This window comes from Phyllostomus discolor, chromosome 10, assembly GCF_004126475.2.
Source record: "Phyllostomus discolor isolate MPI-MPIP mPhyDis1 chromosome 10, mPhyDis1.pri.v3, whole genome shotgun sequence".
In the NCBI taxonomy this organism is placed as follows: Eukaryota; Metazoa; Chordata; class Mammalia; order Chiroptera; family Phyllostomidae; genus Phyllostomus; species Phyllostomus discolor.
The window spans coordinates 53,455,328-53,471,410 of NC_040912.2; the positions used below are offsets into that span (position 1 = coordinate 53,455,328).

Genomic DNA, 16,083 nt, shown 5'->3' on the forward strand with positions numbered 1-16,083 from the left:
ACTGAAACCCCCCTTTAACAGATTTTACTTACTCTGTTATCCCAAGTTTTCTAGATATTTTTTGAAATAAACATACAGCAAATAATTTTTCTTTCATATTTCTTTGTTATTAAAAGAAAGGTAGGGCTTTGCCATAATACATACCCATCCAATGTTAAGTCACTGAAGTATTTTCTAAGTAATTAGCTATAGACAGAATAACTTCAGTGTTCAAGAAATTATTACAGGGTATATTTGTTGTAAAATAGAGCTGATTTCATCTTGCCACTCTAACAGAATCAACCAAATCTCTTAGTCATTTGAGTGTGAATATCTTTTGTTAATTTGAGGAAAACTGGATGGAGTTATACCTGGTATGGAGGAGTTGAACATTGAGGGCATGTGACCGGCATGTGACCGGCATGGACCTCCTCCGTCATGTGTACTACAACATAAAGAATGAGAACTACTTGGTTAAAATCAGAAGTAAAATGATTCTTTTAAATTTCAAAAGTTATTTTCTCATTTTGAACATCTGTTATACATACTTTGTCTCACTTGGCATTGGGAAATACAGATCTTGAGAACACAGGGGTTTTTTTTGTTTGTTTGTTTGTTTTTGCCCGTTTTCTTGAATTGCTTCATTTTAAGTATAACTTTTCCTGTAACTTTAGCCACAACAGTACGCCCTCTTTGGCGTTTTTATTTTACCAGGTTGCTTCAGTGCTTTTCCAAATGATGGAGTATCATTTTCTCTTTGTGTGACTATTCCATATAAAAAAGTATGTGTTTTCACTCTAAGTTGAAATTAATTTTATTTCCTAGAGATAACACATTTACTTTTTTAATGAAAGGGATATAAAACTCTTAGGCCTAAATGGGGAATCTTTGGCTTTAGTCCTGGAACTGCTGTTTAATTAGTTGTGAAGAATTGGGCAGGTCACTTAATATTTCCATACCTCATTATTTCCAGCTTTAATATGAAGGATTTAAAATCACTAAAATCATTGTTCATAAGGCATTGAAAAACATCTTTCATGGTTCTAAAAATTAACTGATCAGAACATTTTGGAATGCAATATCGCCATCTAGTGTTTTTTTTTCCCATAAAATTGCCATTAAAAGAAAAACCGAATTACCCCAAAGCTCTCTATATAGGTGTAAATGCCAGGAGAGAAGTGTTGTCTCTTTCTTACTTTTCCAAGGTCTAGGTGAGTTTATATTCATATAAAATTACCTCCTTAATGTGGTCTTATTACTTGTGTTCTTGCCTTTTCACTCAAACTAGAATTGGGACTGTATTTTAAACTTTTGTATTTTATATGCCCTAAAATTTAAAATACATTCAGAGTAACTGTTTTATTAATTTTTATATCGCAAAAGGATATCCTGGTCTGGAGGACCCTCCTGGTATAGATTAGTTCAGGGAGCTTTGGGATTCTAGGGTAATACAAAGGATCTTCTGGGAGACCCTCGAAAATACTGGAGCTATGGTAATATAAATGATCACTCATAATCTAAATAACAGCAAATAATGTGACTAAACAAGCTTCAGAAATGGAAATCCCATTTAGTTCAGTGATGTCACTGTAATTTAACAAGATTAAATTGTACTTCTTTGGCCCTGAAAAAGTAGGTAACATTTTGATCATATAAAATGGGAAAGGTAATTTAATTTTTTAGGGTACAGTGTTACCACTCATGTAGGAGAAATCTCATCAGTTCCCTTCATGCTGAAGACTTACATATCTGAATTTTAATCCTTGATCTTTTTTTCTGATCTCTAAACTTGTGTGTTTACTGGACATATATCTCCTTGTAGATGATTTAAGTATGTTAAACATATTGCTACAAGACCTATCTTCAATAAAGGAAAAGTTTGTTTCTTTTCCTTTATTTCCTGCTTTAGTTACAGGTATTCAGTCATTCTCACATGTAGATATGTTGCATATAGACCATTGCAAAGGAAATTTAATTGGTTTTCCTGCCTCTGGTTTTTTTTGTAATATTCATTTCCTCTGCCAGTCTTACCAGCTACCATCCCCTGCCCCCAGATAATAGCATTGTTGAACTATTTGCACTTCCCTAAACAAGCTGAACTCTGAACTACCTTTGTGAATCTACGTAAGTTGTTTTCTTTTATATAGAATTATACTTCCCATTACCTCAATCTGACAAATTTGTTGTTTTTCTCTCCAGTGTGCAGTTTTTGCATTACCTCCTTTGAAATCTTCCATGAATCCCACAGATGACACTGGCATATCTTCCTTTCTTTACATGTCCAGAGTACATTATTCATTATTTTCATCATACTTAGAATTTATTATTATAATTTATATCTAGTATATTGTCACCAGACTCTAAGTCTCTAAACAGCTACAACCATGATTGGTTGGCTGTTTGATCCAGCCATCTGTTAGTGCTTAGTTTTAGTGCATTGTCTAGCTTAGAATTATAGTAAATATTTGTTACTTATAAAGAAAGGAACAAACTTAACTAGCATTTGTGCATGGTGCTCTATCACATATAGCTTCCTTTCACAAGAATTATTTTAAGGGAAAGCATCTTGTGAGATGGGTGGTGTAGATATCATTATTCTTATGCACATTTTATAGACAAAGAAATTAAGGTTTAGCAAACTGAAGTGTATTTCCAGGATCATACTGCAAGTGGCAGAGCTAAATAAAAATTAAACTTGGATCTTTTGGCAGAAAGGCTGTTTATTGTCAATAATGCACTGGAGTGCTTCTCTGGTTAGACTCTGGATCTAACCTTAACCTAAAAAGTCTCTCAACAGGTAGAGAGCTCAAGGGGCCTCTAAAGTCTGCTTTGGAGATAGATGGCAGTTTGTTAAGAGTTCTTTTGTAGCAAATAGTCTGCTGAATTTTACTCTCTGTTCTCTTGCCTTTCAAATATGATATTTTATTTTTGTCAAATGATGTATGATTATTTAATGTTCAGCAGGTTATTAGCAAGTGTGTGATATTTTCATTTTTAAATCTCCCTCAAGGTTTCTTAAATATAAGTTTCATAAGTAAGAAATATTTTGATAACATCAAATGTTTAAAATTACCTGAGATTTCACATGGAAGTTTTATAACTAAAAGTCTAATGACATTACATTTTAATATTTTGTTAGTTACATTAAAGTAGATGGTTTAAAATAAAAAGGAATTGTTTTTACTTTTAGGTGTTAGTTCCCAAACTATTCCCAAGAAATAGTTTTTGCTTTCTTTAAAAAAAATAGTAACAAAAAACTGTTAATGAGGTTTATAGGTGAAGATATTTAGTAGAAATTGAAATTCACAGTATATAATGTTGAGACCATTGTTCCTTGATTCTTACAGAGTTTCATTTTTAGCCATTCAAAAGTAACAGCTTATTGGTATTCCTGGGTTTTTTTTCCTAATTTAATGGAGGAGGGATTTTGTGTGTGTGTGTGTGTGTTGGTTTTGCTAGGTGATGAAATTTTATTGCTTTGTAATTTAAATTTAATTATGAGAATAAATTTTGGTGGTTCATTTTCTATTTTTAAAGTGTATTAATTTGCTCTGTAACACCTAGGAATATGATCATATATTTTTCATTCCTGTCTCTTTTTTCAATATGAATGAATTTTGTGTGTGTGTGTGTGTGTGTGTGTGTGTGGAGAGATTGAGTAGACATCTCTCAAGAATGTAATTTTTTTTTAATCCATGAGAGAAAAAAAAGAATGCATTGTACATGTGATGTCACATCAGTTTGTGTTTTCTTTTTGTGATCTAAACAGGACCATCTTTAGAAGGTTGACAGTGGGTAGCCTAATAGACCAAGTTTGAAATGTACATTTTTGAGAGATTCTGGATTTTCATTTATTTGTCAGATTTTGAATGATATACTTCATTTTACAAGAGTACAGTTGTTTTCTGGGATTTAAGTGTCCTCTCTTCAAAACATAGTTTCAGTGCCTGGAACTATGCGGCACCTATTTTGTGGCACCTATTTTGTAAAATTTTGGAATACATCATCAAAAGCTTCTTCTTGACTTTAATAAAACAATCATTTTTATTATTATCTGTTGTCAATGTTAGCTTTTAAAAGTTTATTACCAACTAGTTCAAAAAGCTTGTTTAAAGTATGTGTTCTAAATGTTGCCTAGAACTTGATACTCTTTTTGTCTTTACATTTATAAATATAGCATCCTAATCCTAACATGGAATATTTTCTTGATAATACTATGAATATATTTTTTAAGGTTTTAATTATTCTTAGAAGGAAAGGGAGAGGGAGAAAGAGAGGTAGGGAAATGTTGATATGCAAAAGATGCATCAGTTGGTTGCCTCTCACACGCCTCCAGCTGGGGACCTGGCCCACAACCCACATGTGTGCCCTTACTGGAATCATTCGCATACCCTTGGGTTTCCACACTGAACCCACTGAGCCACACCACTCAGGGCTATAAATAATTATTAACTGGCTGATTCAGTTGGCTTTATTTTCTGCTACCTCCACCTACCTTGGAATTTACTTTTATGATTAAAGTACTTTTATCTGCATACTTTCTTGATATGTGTTGTTTCTTTTATCCTTACCTGATTGCTGTGAGAAACATTGGTTGCTCCTGTATGTGTCCTGAATGGGGATTGAACCTCAACCTTATGGTTGTACAAGACAGTGCTCCAACCTACTGAGCCACACTGGCCAGGGCACTTTCTCAATGTTTGCTTCTATATCAATTAACACTAAGGTCGAAAGTGATATGTGGCACCTATTTTGTAAAATTTTGGAATACATCATCAAAAGCTTCTTCTTGACTTTAATAAAACAATCATTTTTATTATTATCTGTTGTCAATGTTAGCTTTTAAAAGTTTATTACCAACTAGTTCAAAAAGCTTGTTTAAAGTATGTGTTCTAAATGTTGCCTAGAACTTGATACTCACATATATAATATAAAGTAATAATCTTATTTAAATATTCTTTTTTCAGTAGAATTTAGTAGCCTTAAGTTGTGTAATTTCCCCACACAGTTCAACATGCTTCTTAAAAAATGATAAACATTTTTAGATATAAAAAGATTTTTAATTAACTTTTTATAGATAGATTTATATTAATTTAAATATTTTCTTGAGACTGTAGTTAACTGGTTGCAATTGAATAACAAGATTGTGGGCTTCATGTGCTTATAGACACTTGAGTTGTTTTAGAAAACTAGTCATCATAATTTTCACAGACTTTATTCTTTCACCTAGGTAGGTAATTCATGTATGTCACCTATAGTTGTAGGGCCTTATATACATTAATGTGTCTGCCCTTTGCCCAGCATTTTTCTGGGCTTTTGGTGGGGGGGTTCACAATAAAGAATGGTCTCTGGGTTTTTTTGACTTTTGGGGAAGGTAGAAAATATAAAATACAGTGTTTAATACCATAGTTAGTATGATAGAAATTTAAAGATGTGAAAATAAATATATTATAAATAGAGATTAGACTTTATGGAGATGGTTGTTAAAAGAGTTGTAGGATTTAAATGAGAAAAATTGGGGAGAGATTTCAGAGTTAAAGGGAATTAGGCATAAAGAAGTGAACATATTTTTAAAGAAAGATTAAGTACAGCTTAATTAGAGTAGCTAGAGTTTAAAAGATCTTATTATATGAAGATGAGTGATGCTGGTAAACAGACAAAAGCCACTAAGAAAAGTACTTGAATAATGTTAGAAAAATCTAATCCTAATTTGTTCTTGAAAGTATACATCTTATACTATGCTTATTTTCACAATTTATACCAAGGACACTTACTTTTTTCCTGGCTTTGACACACTATTACTGTAGTTCTGTACATGATGGGAATGCTGTGATTGATGGCTTATAGTACAAGTGTTCAAATTATTTGGAGAAATTTGGCAGGATGGGGGCAGAGTAGACAGGCTGCTGAGGCCTTACGCTATCTGGAACTTCAGATCTACAGTTGGCAAAAGGGAATTGCTTTATAAGTTATAAGTTCCTTTTCTTTATCCCCCAAACTGTTCCAGATCTAAGCCTCCCTCAAGTGGAATACAGCCTACTGGGAAATTTCCTATGATAATGGCTTCGATGTCCTTGTTATTTGGAGGATATCCAGAAAGAGAGTTTTAGAATTGATCTAAGAACAAAGCGATCACCTTGAAGTATATGTGCTAAACACCATCAGTGGAAGAACTACCTCTAAGTTCTTAAGACTCTCATTATTTATGTAAATCGGTGGAACATGATCATTCTCTGAGGATTGAAAACATTTTGCCAGAGAATTTGTACTATGTGGTTCTTTGCAGCATAGACCTCAAATACTACAATCTGCATTTCTGTGCTTTCTGTTTACATACTAAAGTAGATTGAAATCAATGAAAGATTGCCAAAGATGTCCCCAGTTGAGAACTTTGAGAAGGTGGTTCCAATTTGAACTATGTCTTTACTGTATATTAGCAATTTGCCAGATTGGATCAAAATCAACTTCCTTTAAATCACTTAATCTCTTTAAAAGTTATTATGGAAAGGAAAAGCAGTATTGAACAGTTGAATTGATAGACCTTTCTTTAACCAGATTATAGTAAAAAGCCAACTACTTTTTATTTTTATACATTAAGGGAATTTTTCAGTTAATCACATTGCTCTCAGATGTATTTTATGATCATGTGTTAGATGTTATGACATGTCTGAATTTAGTAGGCCTATGAAAGTAGTTTTAGTCAGGATTTTAGGGGTACTTTGATCAGCCATAATAATATTTCCTAAGAGAATATCTCTTATTGAACCAGATACTAACTCTAAAGAGTTGGTTTCTTTCTTTTTTTTTTTTAAGTCGGCCATATACTAACAAGGTCATCACTTTATGGTATCGTCCACCTGAACTGCTATTGGGAGAAGAACGATATACGCCAGCTATCGATGTATGGAGCTGTGGGTAAGATAGGCTTACTGACTAGTTTAACTTATTTGAAACTTTTCTTAGTGAAGTAAAATCATCATTAATTTGGTTATGATTTTTTTTTACTAGATGTATCCTTGGTGAACTCTTCACTAAAAAACCTATATTTCAAGCAAATCAGGAACTTGCGCAACTAGAATTAATAAGGTATGTTCGAGGTTGTCATATTTGCTGGGTGGGGGTGGTTGTGCTCTATAAGAAATTTAAAATCTTTCAGACTATTTTTAGGAAGAGAATAGCATGGTTCTCTTCAAGGCTCTAATGATTGCTGGATAGAGAGGAAACATTAGAATGCAGGCACTTGGATACTTGCTCTTGCAAAATTAAGGATCTTAAAGTCCTTAAGTCTTTTGTGATTAAGTCAAAGGGTTTTAGTTCAAACAGATAAGACTGAGAAAAGATCTTATTATATGAAGAAAATGAATGGTAATTTTCTTATAAGTATGACAGTATGAAAGAATTAATGTTTGGGAATATTGTAAAGAAATACTCTATTTTATATACATCTGTGCATATACTTTTCTATGTATCTATATATGTATGTACACACAGCAAAATATGCGCATCTATCCACTAACATAGGTCTTAATTATCTGGAGCCTGTCATAGGACCTAGATTATAAGGAATTATTATACATTAGTCACCTTTTCCTTCATGTAATGTTTTAAAATAAATTAATTTTTAGAAGAGCTATTTTCATATACAAATATAATAATGTTAGTTTACAGCTTATAAGATTTCCATGAATGTTTGAAAATATGGATGAAAACTTTTGAAAAGATATTGGTAGGAGACACAGGTACCAATGTACTATGAATTTTCCCTTCAACAGACTTAGTGGATTAATAGATGTTTTCCATTCCTTTTGTAAATAATACTAGCTTAGATAACATGGTAAGCTGAATTGTTCTAGCTAGTGGGCTACCACTCTCTAGTAACTCTAATAATTATAAGTTACAAAGAAAAGCTGTAAAAATTTAGAAGACACTCAGATTGTCTTTAAATCCTTGATGATATGTTTATGGGTGTGGTTTGTACAAGAAAGCTAATGCAGAATCTCATTCAGTGAATCCTCTGTTCAAGAGAAGGTCTTTGCTCTATGTCAGGAGATTGGAGAATAAATGTCCATTTATAAATTTTCAGTTACAATAAAATGTTTAAATTATGTATCTGTGTATCTTTTTTTAAGAGATTCCCTCTAACCATTTTTTCAGTTTGCTTATTGCTTCTCCTAATAATATTGGATACTAGGGCATCTATTAATAATAAGTTCACATTTATTTACTTATGCACAATGCAAGCACTGTTCTAAGAATTTCACCTGAATTGGCCTCAGTTAATCTCTATAACAACCCTGTGTCTTTTTAAAGTTAGGAAAATGGGACCTTATAGAAGTAAAGAATTTGTCCAGGGTCAAACAATTAGTGTGGTGACAAAATTGAAATGTAAATATATACAGTTTTACCTTAGTATCTAAACTTTTAACCAATTCTCAGTACTAAATAGGAAGTAAACCTTTCTGCAACTTCTTAAAAAGTCCATATGACACAAACACCCAATTGATAAAGTTTCTACAGAATATCAGTCCAAAATTCTAAAGGAGAGATTAGCCAATAGTGTCCAGCTTTTCATTGGAAAATGAAAGTCAAGTAAAGTTTATCTCAAGAATACAAGGATATTTCAATTTTTAGGAATTCTATTCTTGTAACTTCGTTTTAATAGAAGTAAAATGTTTATCTTGATAGGTGTTGAATAGGCGTTTGCTAGAAATATAAACTGCTAACTAAGGAACTGTAGAGAGATATTTCTATAACATGATAAAAATATATATCAGAAACTAGAATCCTGAATATTTAGTGGTGAAATACTAGAAGTAAAGACAAGAATGAGAAAAGTTGTCTTCTAGTACTGTTATTTATGACTATTTTAGAAGTACTAATCAATTACCTAATAGGTTAGAAAAGGGATCCAATAAGAGATATAGTTAGTGGAAAGATGAGGGCAGTATTGTCATAATTTGTCTATGATAACATTGCATGTATGCATGCATGCATGCATGCATGCATATAACAAAATCACCTGATACACCTTAAAAAGAAAGTTGGGTCAAGTGATAAGGGTTAAGAAAATATCTGTGTGTGTGTGTGTGTGTACACAAAAATGAACTATTATACAGTATATACTAATACATACGTACCAAAAACAATAGCTGTACAAAATATGAACCAATAATAGAAACATTGTGGGTAGAAAAGATGCTTTTTAACCACCACCATATATACCCCAGGAATATTGAAAACTATAATGTCCCACTTAAAATTGTAAAGAAGACTTGAATAACTATTGGAGAGGCGTATCTTGTCTTCGGCTAGGAAGCCTTAACTTTTTAAAGATGGTAATTCATCCTATATCATTATAATTCTGATGAGAATTTTAGAAGACATTTTTTGAAATAATGATTGATTTTAATGTTCATCCTGGAGGGATAAATATGAAAATAACCAATAAAATTCTTAAAAAGAAGGAAAATTTGGCATGTCTTGTTAAAACAAAATTATAGTAACTAATAAAGCCATTTTGTACTTGCACAAAATACATAAATCAGTGGAATTTTTTGGAAAGTTCAGAAATACAGCAAGCTTTTATGGACCTTAGATTATAAGAAGAAGACATTTCAAGTCAGGGGGATTAATTGAACAGTATTTACTGATTTCTGGTTGTGTGCCAGTTGTACCCTCAGTGCTTAGTAACTGGCACACAACTTTTTATACTTTCTAGTTGGAGACAAACAAAACAAACAATAAAATCTCAGGTGGTTATAAGTGTAAGAAGATAAAAAAATGATAGGAGGTAGTGTTGTACATAGTAAGGGAATGTCTCCCATAAGGTATCATTTGAAAGAAATGAGGAAATAGCAAAGTAAAAAAAAATCCTGAGGTATGAGTGTACTTGAGTTATTTTATGAGCATGTTAACTCTGAATCATATAGAAAAAGAAAGAAAGCTCTGTACATCTATTTACTGAGTTGGCCAAAAAGTCCATTTAGTCTTTATGTAAAATAAAAGACACATTTTTCATTTTCAACAATAACTTTATTGATTTGGGTATTTTGAGCTATCTCCCATTCTTGGCTTCTAGGGGGTGACAGCCAGTGGTGCTGCTAACATTTTCCAGCCCCATAGCAAAGAATTACTTGGCCAAAATGTCAGTAGTACCAAGAAACTTTGCAAACCACTTTTGACACATTTGATCAGTCACAGCACCTTCTCCATTCACTGCACAAATCTTTTGTATTTCAATTTCATTTTTACCTTTGTTGAAATAATAAAGCATAATACACCAAAAATGTTGTGTATCTTCTTCCCTCTTCAGTATTAAAATGGCTGCACAAAAATTGACCAATTTTGATTTTTTTTTTTTGTAAATGAAGGCTGATATGACAGCTGCCAATAATACAGTCTAACAAAATTGTTTTGAATGAAATTAAAGGCAACTAAGCACTAATAGAGCCATCCTATGGAAAAAACTAAACAAACTGTTTTGGCCAACCCAATAAAAAAGAAATGGTAGATCTGGAAATATTGACATGGAAAAGCAACATAATTGAATGAAAAGAGCAGTTTTCTAGGAGGCTATATTTAATTTGATCCCATTTAGGTAAAACAAATAACATCAAGAGTCTGGAATTATTTATCTCAATGTGGACCTGTTTTACTTTATAGTTTATATATTTCAGAATATTTTTGTTTCGTTGGTAAGATATCAAACATTTATTAAAACAAAAAGCGATGCTACAACTTTGATTCTATAGCATTATTTTTAAAACATGAAGAGAAAATGGAAGTTTCTGATAAAAGAAACTAGTATCCCTGATTTGAAGGAGGCAACAGAGTGTATATTGAAAGGGGTGGGCTTTGGAATCTTACCTTGGTTCTAATGACCTCTCAGCTACTTCCTGCTTTTATGACTTACGGTAAGTTCTGTAATGTTCTAAGTTTGTTCCTTCACAAGTAAAACAGGCCTAATAATATGCTTAATGTTGAAGAAATAAATGTAAGTTTCCTAGTACATACTTCTCCCCCCTCATCTTAATTTGCAGTAATGCTGCAATATTACTCCCATCTAAAAGAAAGCCTCAGGAATGATGAGGTCTGGAATTTGTATTGCAAAAATACATGTAAAATGATCAACAATGGGACACTAATCAGAATCTGTCTTAAAGAGCTTTATACTATTACAGTAGTCAAGTAACCTGTATTTTGCGTTGCTCTAGAAAGTATCTTATGCAGATTACAAAAGGTTTTGTGATAGTAGAGCATGACTTAAAAAGTGATGGCAAAAGATAATGAAAAGCAAAAGTGAGGGCAAAATGGAAGGAATGAGGGAAAAACTTTTTACATGAATCAGCACTTTTTAACTCTAAGACTTACAGCAGCCAGTAGAAGAGCCTTAATAGAAAACACTTAAATCAGAATGAAAAGAATCCTCCTCTTCTGTATCCAACCTTCCCCACTACCCCCTACCACTCTTCTTCCAAAAGCCTCAGGCCTAGATGGTAACACAGGTAAAATTTTAAAAATTTCAAAGGCACAGGCTTTGGTTTTTTCAGAATGCAAGAAAAGAAGGAAAATTCACATATTTTAAAAAATGAATCCTAAGTCAATGGCATAAAATCATAAATCAGTATCATAAAAAATTCTGTAGACTTGTGCTTGTTAATTGTTTTAGTCTGAGAACTTCTCTCCATTTTTAAAAACTATGAATAATCCCAGGAGCTTTTGTTTATGTTGGTTGTATCTACTGATAGTTATTAGAAATTAAAACTGAGAAAATAAAAGTATTTTTAATTCCTTTAAAACTAATATGTTAAAATGGCATCTAAAATTGTAAAACATATTTTCCAAATGTAAATAAATCTTGATGAAATCAATACCATTTTTATATTTTTACAAATTGTTTAATGTTTTCCTTAATAGAGTATACATGGGATCTTCGTGTGTGTGATCTACTGTTGTCACTAGTCTTTTCAGATAATTCTGCATATTCATTTTTGAAATTGCACTAAATAAATGGTAATCTTTTACAGGTTAGATACAATGTGTAGTCTGAAAACAAACCAAGTAATATTTTATACTGTAATATATTAAAATCCATTGGTCTTTCTTATACTCTGAATGGGTCTTTTACAACTAGGATGATTTTATAAATTATGTATATTGGTCATTTGGAAAATATTGTATCACTGAATTGAGCATCTTTTCGAAATGTAACAAACATTTCATTATATTATGATCACCATTAATCTTATTAGAAAAGCCTTTAGGTATTTATTGTGAAGCAGTCAGTTTCATGGTGTAGATAATAAGTTTTCTGGTATGTTGATTTTCTCCTAAAAGCTTGAATTGTATAATTGACAACAAATATTGCTGTTGTCTTCCTTGAAGTAACAAACTGACCTTAATCATATTTGAGAAAAAATGTTTCATGAATAAAGAAGCTACTTCAGCTTGCAGCTCAAATAATTGTATATAGATGCTTCTCAAGATAGCTATCAGACCTGTTGTGTGGTAGAAGCGCTTTATAAGTATTTTCTGTTTTATCACAGACTATTAAAAAGATGTATACTCAAGTGTTAGTGTTTAATAACATTTTTTTCATTACTGTTTCAATAAATACATTCTTAGGTGAAACTGGCTTCCTCCCTGCCCTGAGATTGTGTGGTAGTGCAGAGTACTTACTACTGTTGTTGGTGCCTTGAATCATGCTAAGGTGCTGTTTTACCCAGCATTAGCCTTGCACCATCAGTATAAGGTCAACACATTGAAAAAGGCAATAATGTCTTAGTAATACCTTTAACCTGCCAGAGCTTTGCAAGGTCTAGGGGACACCCAAGAGTCTTTGGACCTCAATTTTGAACACTGCTTCTGTATAACAATATCATATGAGTATTAATTCAGAACCAATTAACAAGTAGAATAACAGCATTATACTAAAATAATACTATTTTTATTAGGCCCAGGTGGTATTTCTCATTTGAATGTAAGGATGATTAAGTGTTAGGAAATCTCTCAATAAATAGAAGCCTAGGGAAGAAAATGCAGATAATGATTATATCAAGTTTCTAAAAATCAAACTGATAAAAGTTAAGTATCCTTTAAATATTTAAAAGCCACAAAAGTAAAACCTATAGTGAAAAGGAATAAATGGATGCTTCCTAAATAGGACATGTATGTGAATTTGTATGTGTCTGTAAATATCTTTATTATGTATTATGTATTTCAAACCAAAGTCGTCATCTTTCCCAGTGGTAGACCAATGAAAGTACTCCCATTAAAAAGAATTCATGTGTAACAAGCCCTGGCTGGTGTAGCTCAGTGCATTGAGTGTGGGCTGCGAACCAAAGGTTTGCTGGTTCAATTCCCAGTCAGGGCACATGCCTGGGTTGCAGGGCAGGTCCCCAGTGGGGGCCACATGAGAGGCAACCATACATAGATGTTTCTCTCCCTCTCTCTCCCTCCCTTCCCCTCTCTCTAAAACTAAGTAAATAAAACCATAAAAAATAGATTTAAAAAAATCTGTGACAAAACAAAGTTATCTAATATTGTGTAGTGCATCATTATCATTTTAACATTGTTTAGAAATTGCTATATAATGTAACATAACAGTGATAAAGAAGAATAATTAGAAAAAGTAGATGAATTCTTATTGTATGTAATATAATTATAAACCCGGAAAACCTCAAAGAAACAGCCACTAAAACTGTTAGGAATCACAGGACCTCACATGGCCACCTAAAATTTTGTATGTCAAATTTTAAGCTTTTCCTGTAACAAAACTTTTCTAGTTAGTACTTAGGAAATATAGTAAGAGGAACAACATATTGAAAAAAGTAAAATGCATTAAAAGAAATATAAAGATCTAATTGAAGTAATATATATAAAAATGAAGGAAATATAAAAATGTTTCTGAGATAGAAATATTAAGCTTGTAAGAATAGCTGTCCTTTCTGAATAAATCTATAAATTTGCAGCAGAAGTTGAGTCCCAATAGTATTCTCCTAGTTTTGGAGTGTGGTAGTATTGATTCTACATTTTATCTGTAAGGAATTCTGAGAATAGTAATTAAAGGAATGGGTAGATAGAGGGGTTTGTCCTCTCAGCATCAGAAAAAAATATAAAGCTATCATATAGTATTGACATCAGAATATTAAAATCAGTAGGTCAGAGTAGATTCCCAAAATAGACTTAAGCTATTTGGGGTTTAGCACGTGATGCATTTTAAGACATCTTCAGTAAATGATTTTGGGAGAGCTTGTTGGCCATCAGGCACAAATGTTGCTAATATACAGTTATCATCAATTCCTGTATGTTGCTACCAGTTAAATAATTTTAGTAGTATTTAGATTTTTTCCCACAACATATATAATAAAATAATTAAAACTCTTTAGCTAAGAGATAGTGAAACCAATATATATTATCAGGCTATTAGTGGGCCAGATGATAACTCATTTAATTGCACAGCTCTAAAGTAAAATTAGTCTTCATTTTATGAAAGGAGAAATAAATTTTTACATAATGCAGTTTGACAATTATCACACAGACAGAATTCAGTTCTAAAGTTTGTTTTCAGAGTTTGTTTTCATTATACAGTTGATCCTTGAACAACGTGGGGGAGTTGAGGCACTGACCCCATGTGCAGTCAAAAATCTGTGTATAACTTTTAACTCCCAAAAACTGAACTAATAGCCTACTGTTGTCCAGAAGCCTTACTGATAACAGAAGCAATCAATATATATTTTATCTATGTTATATGCTGTATTCTTACAATAAAGTAAGCTAGGGAAAAGATGTTACTAACAAAATCATAAGATAAAACATATTTACGGTATTTATTGAAAAAATCTGTATAAGTGGACTCATGCAGTTCAAATTTGCATTGTTTATGGATCAACTTTAGTTAGGCAAGCTGCCTCTTAAAGATATATTGCATGGCCCCTTTTTATCTTCCAGATAAACCTACCTGAGCTCTAAATTCCTCCTATACTGATATCCTTATCCCAAGTGTTTATACTTGACTTAATTCCATGCCTTTGCTTGTGCACTTTTCTTTGCTAGTAACATATTTCTCTTACTCCCTTTCCCACTTGTCTGTTGTTTAAAGGACACGGTTCCCAAACTATAATTTAGTAAGAGAAACATAGATGTAAACAACTAAAATATAAAACAAAATGAAACTGTCAAAAGAAACATGTAGCATGTGAAGAGTGACCATATTGATTAGCATTGGGGATATAGAAGACTTTTATCAATGGAATACTTTTGATATGAATCTTGAGAAATGAAAGGCATTCAGGTAGCATCTAGGGAGAAGGAATATGAACATGGATATGAAGACATAGTTGGTCTTTGGGGAGAGGTGAATTGGGAGGTGAGACTAGGGAAGCAGTTTGGGATCAGATCATAAATAGCCATGTTCCTATTTGGCCTTCTTTCCTAAGAAAACCATTGTATTTTTGAGGAGGTTGCGAAAATTGGGTTGTAAGGAAGAAAAGATTGGGAATGGATAAAGAAGGTTTTTGATACCTTTTTGAAGCTTTGGCTCCTAAACTATAGTACAATAGTTCCCTCTTGTCCGTGATTTTGACTTCAGTTATCTGTGGTCTGAAATATTAAATGTAACATTCCAGAAATAAACCATAAGTTTAAATTGCGCGCTGTTCCTAGTAATATGATGAAATCTTACGTGATCCCAGTCCTTCCCACCTGTGCCCACGCTGTGTAAGGGTGAGTACAGTACAACAGATATTTTGAGAGAGACCACATTTATGTAACTTTTATTATAGAATATTATAATTCTTCTATTTGATTATTATAATTGTTAATCTACACTGTGCCCAATTTATACATTAAACTTTATCATAGGTATGTACGTATGTATAGGAAAAACACATAGCATACATAGGGTTTGGTACTATCCATGGTTTCAGGCATCCACTGAGGGTCTTAGAACATATGCCCAGTAGATAAGGGGGATTACTCTATATTGAAACAAAAAGCACAGTTTGAGTGACATACAGCTTAGATGCGAGAGGTTGTCTGAGATAGCCTTCTAAAGCTCAGCTAAAGAATGGCAATTTTAGTTGTCAAATACTTTCATACATGTTG

General features: G+C 32.4%; 1 protein-coding gene across 1 annotated transcript in view; it reads left to right on the top strand.

Moving 5' to 3' along the window:
- The window catches only part of CDK13 (cyclin dependent kinase 13), a 142,781-nt gene that overhangs the window by 107,947 nt on the left and 18,751 nt on the right, over positions 1–16,083 (top strand). The window contains 2 exon segments of the mRNA XM_036010810.1: positions 6,793–6,894; positions 6,988–7,065. Coding sequence (XP_035866703.1) covers positions 6,793–6,894; positions 6,988–7,065 — 180 coding nt within the window.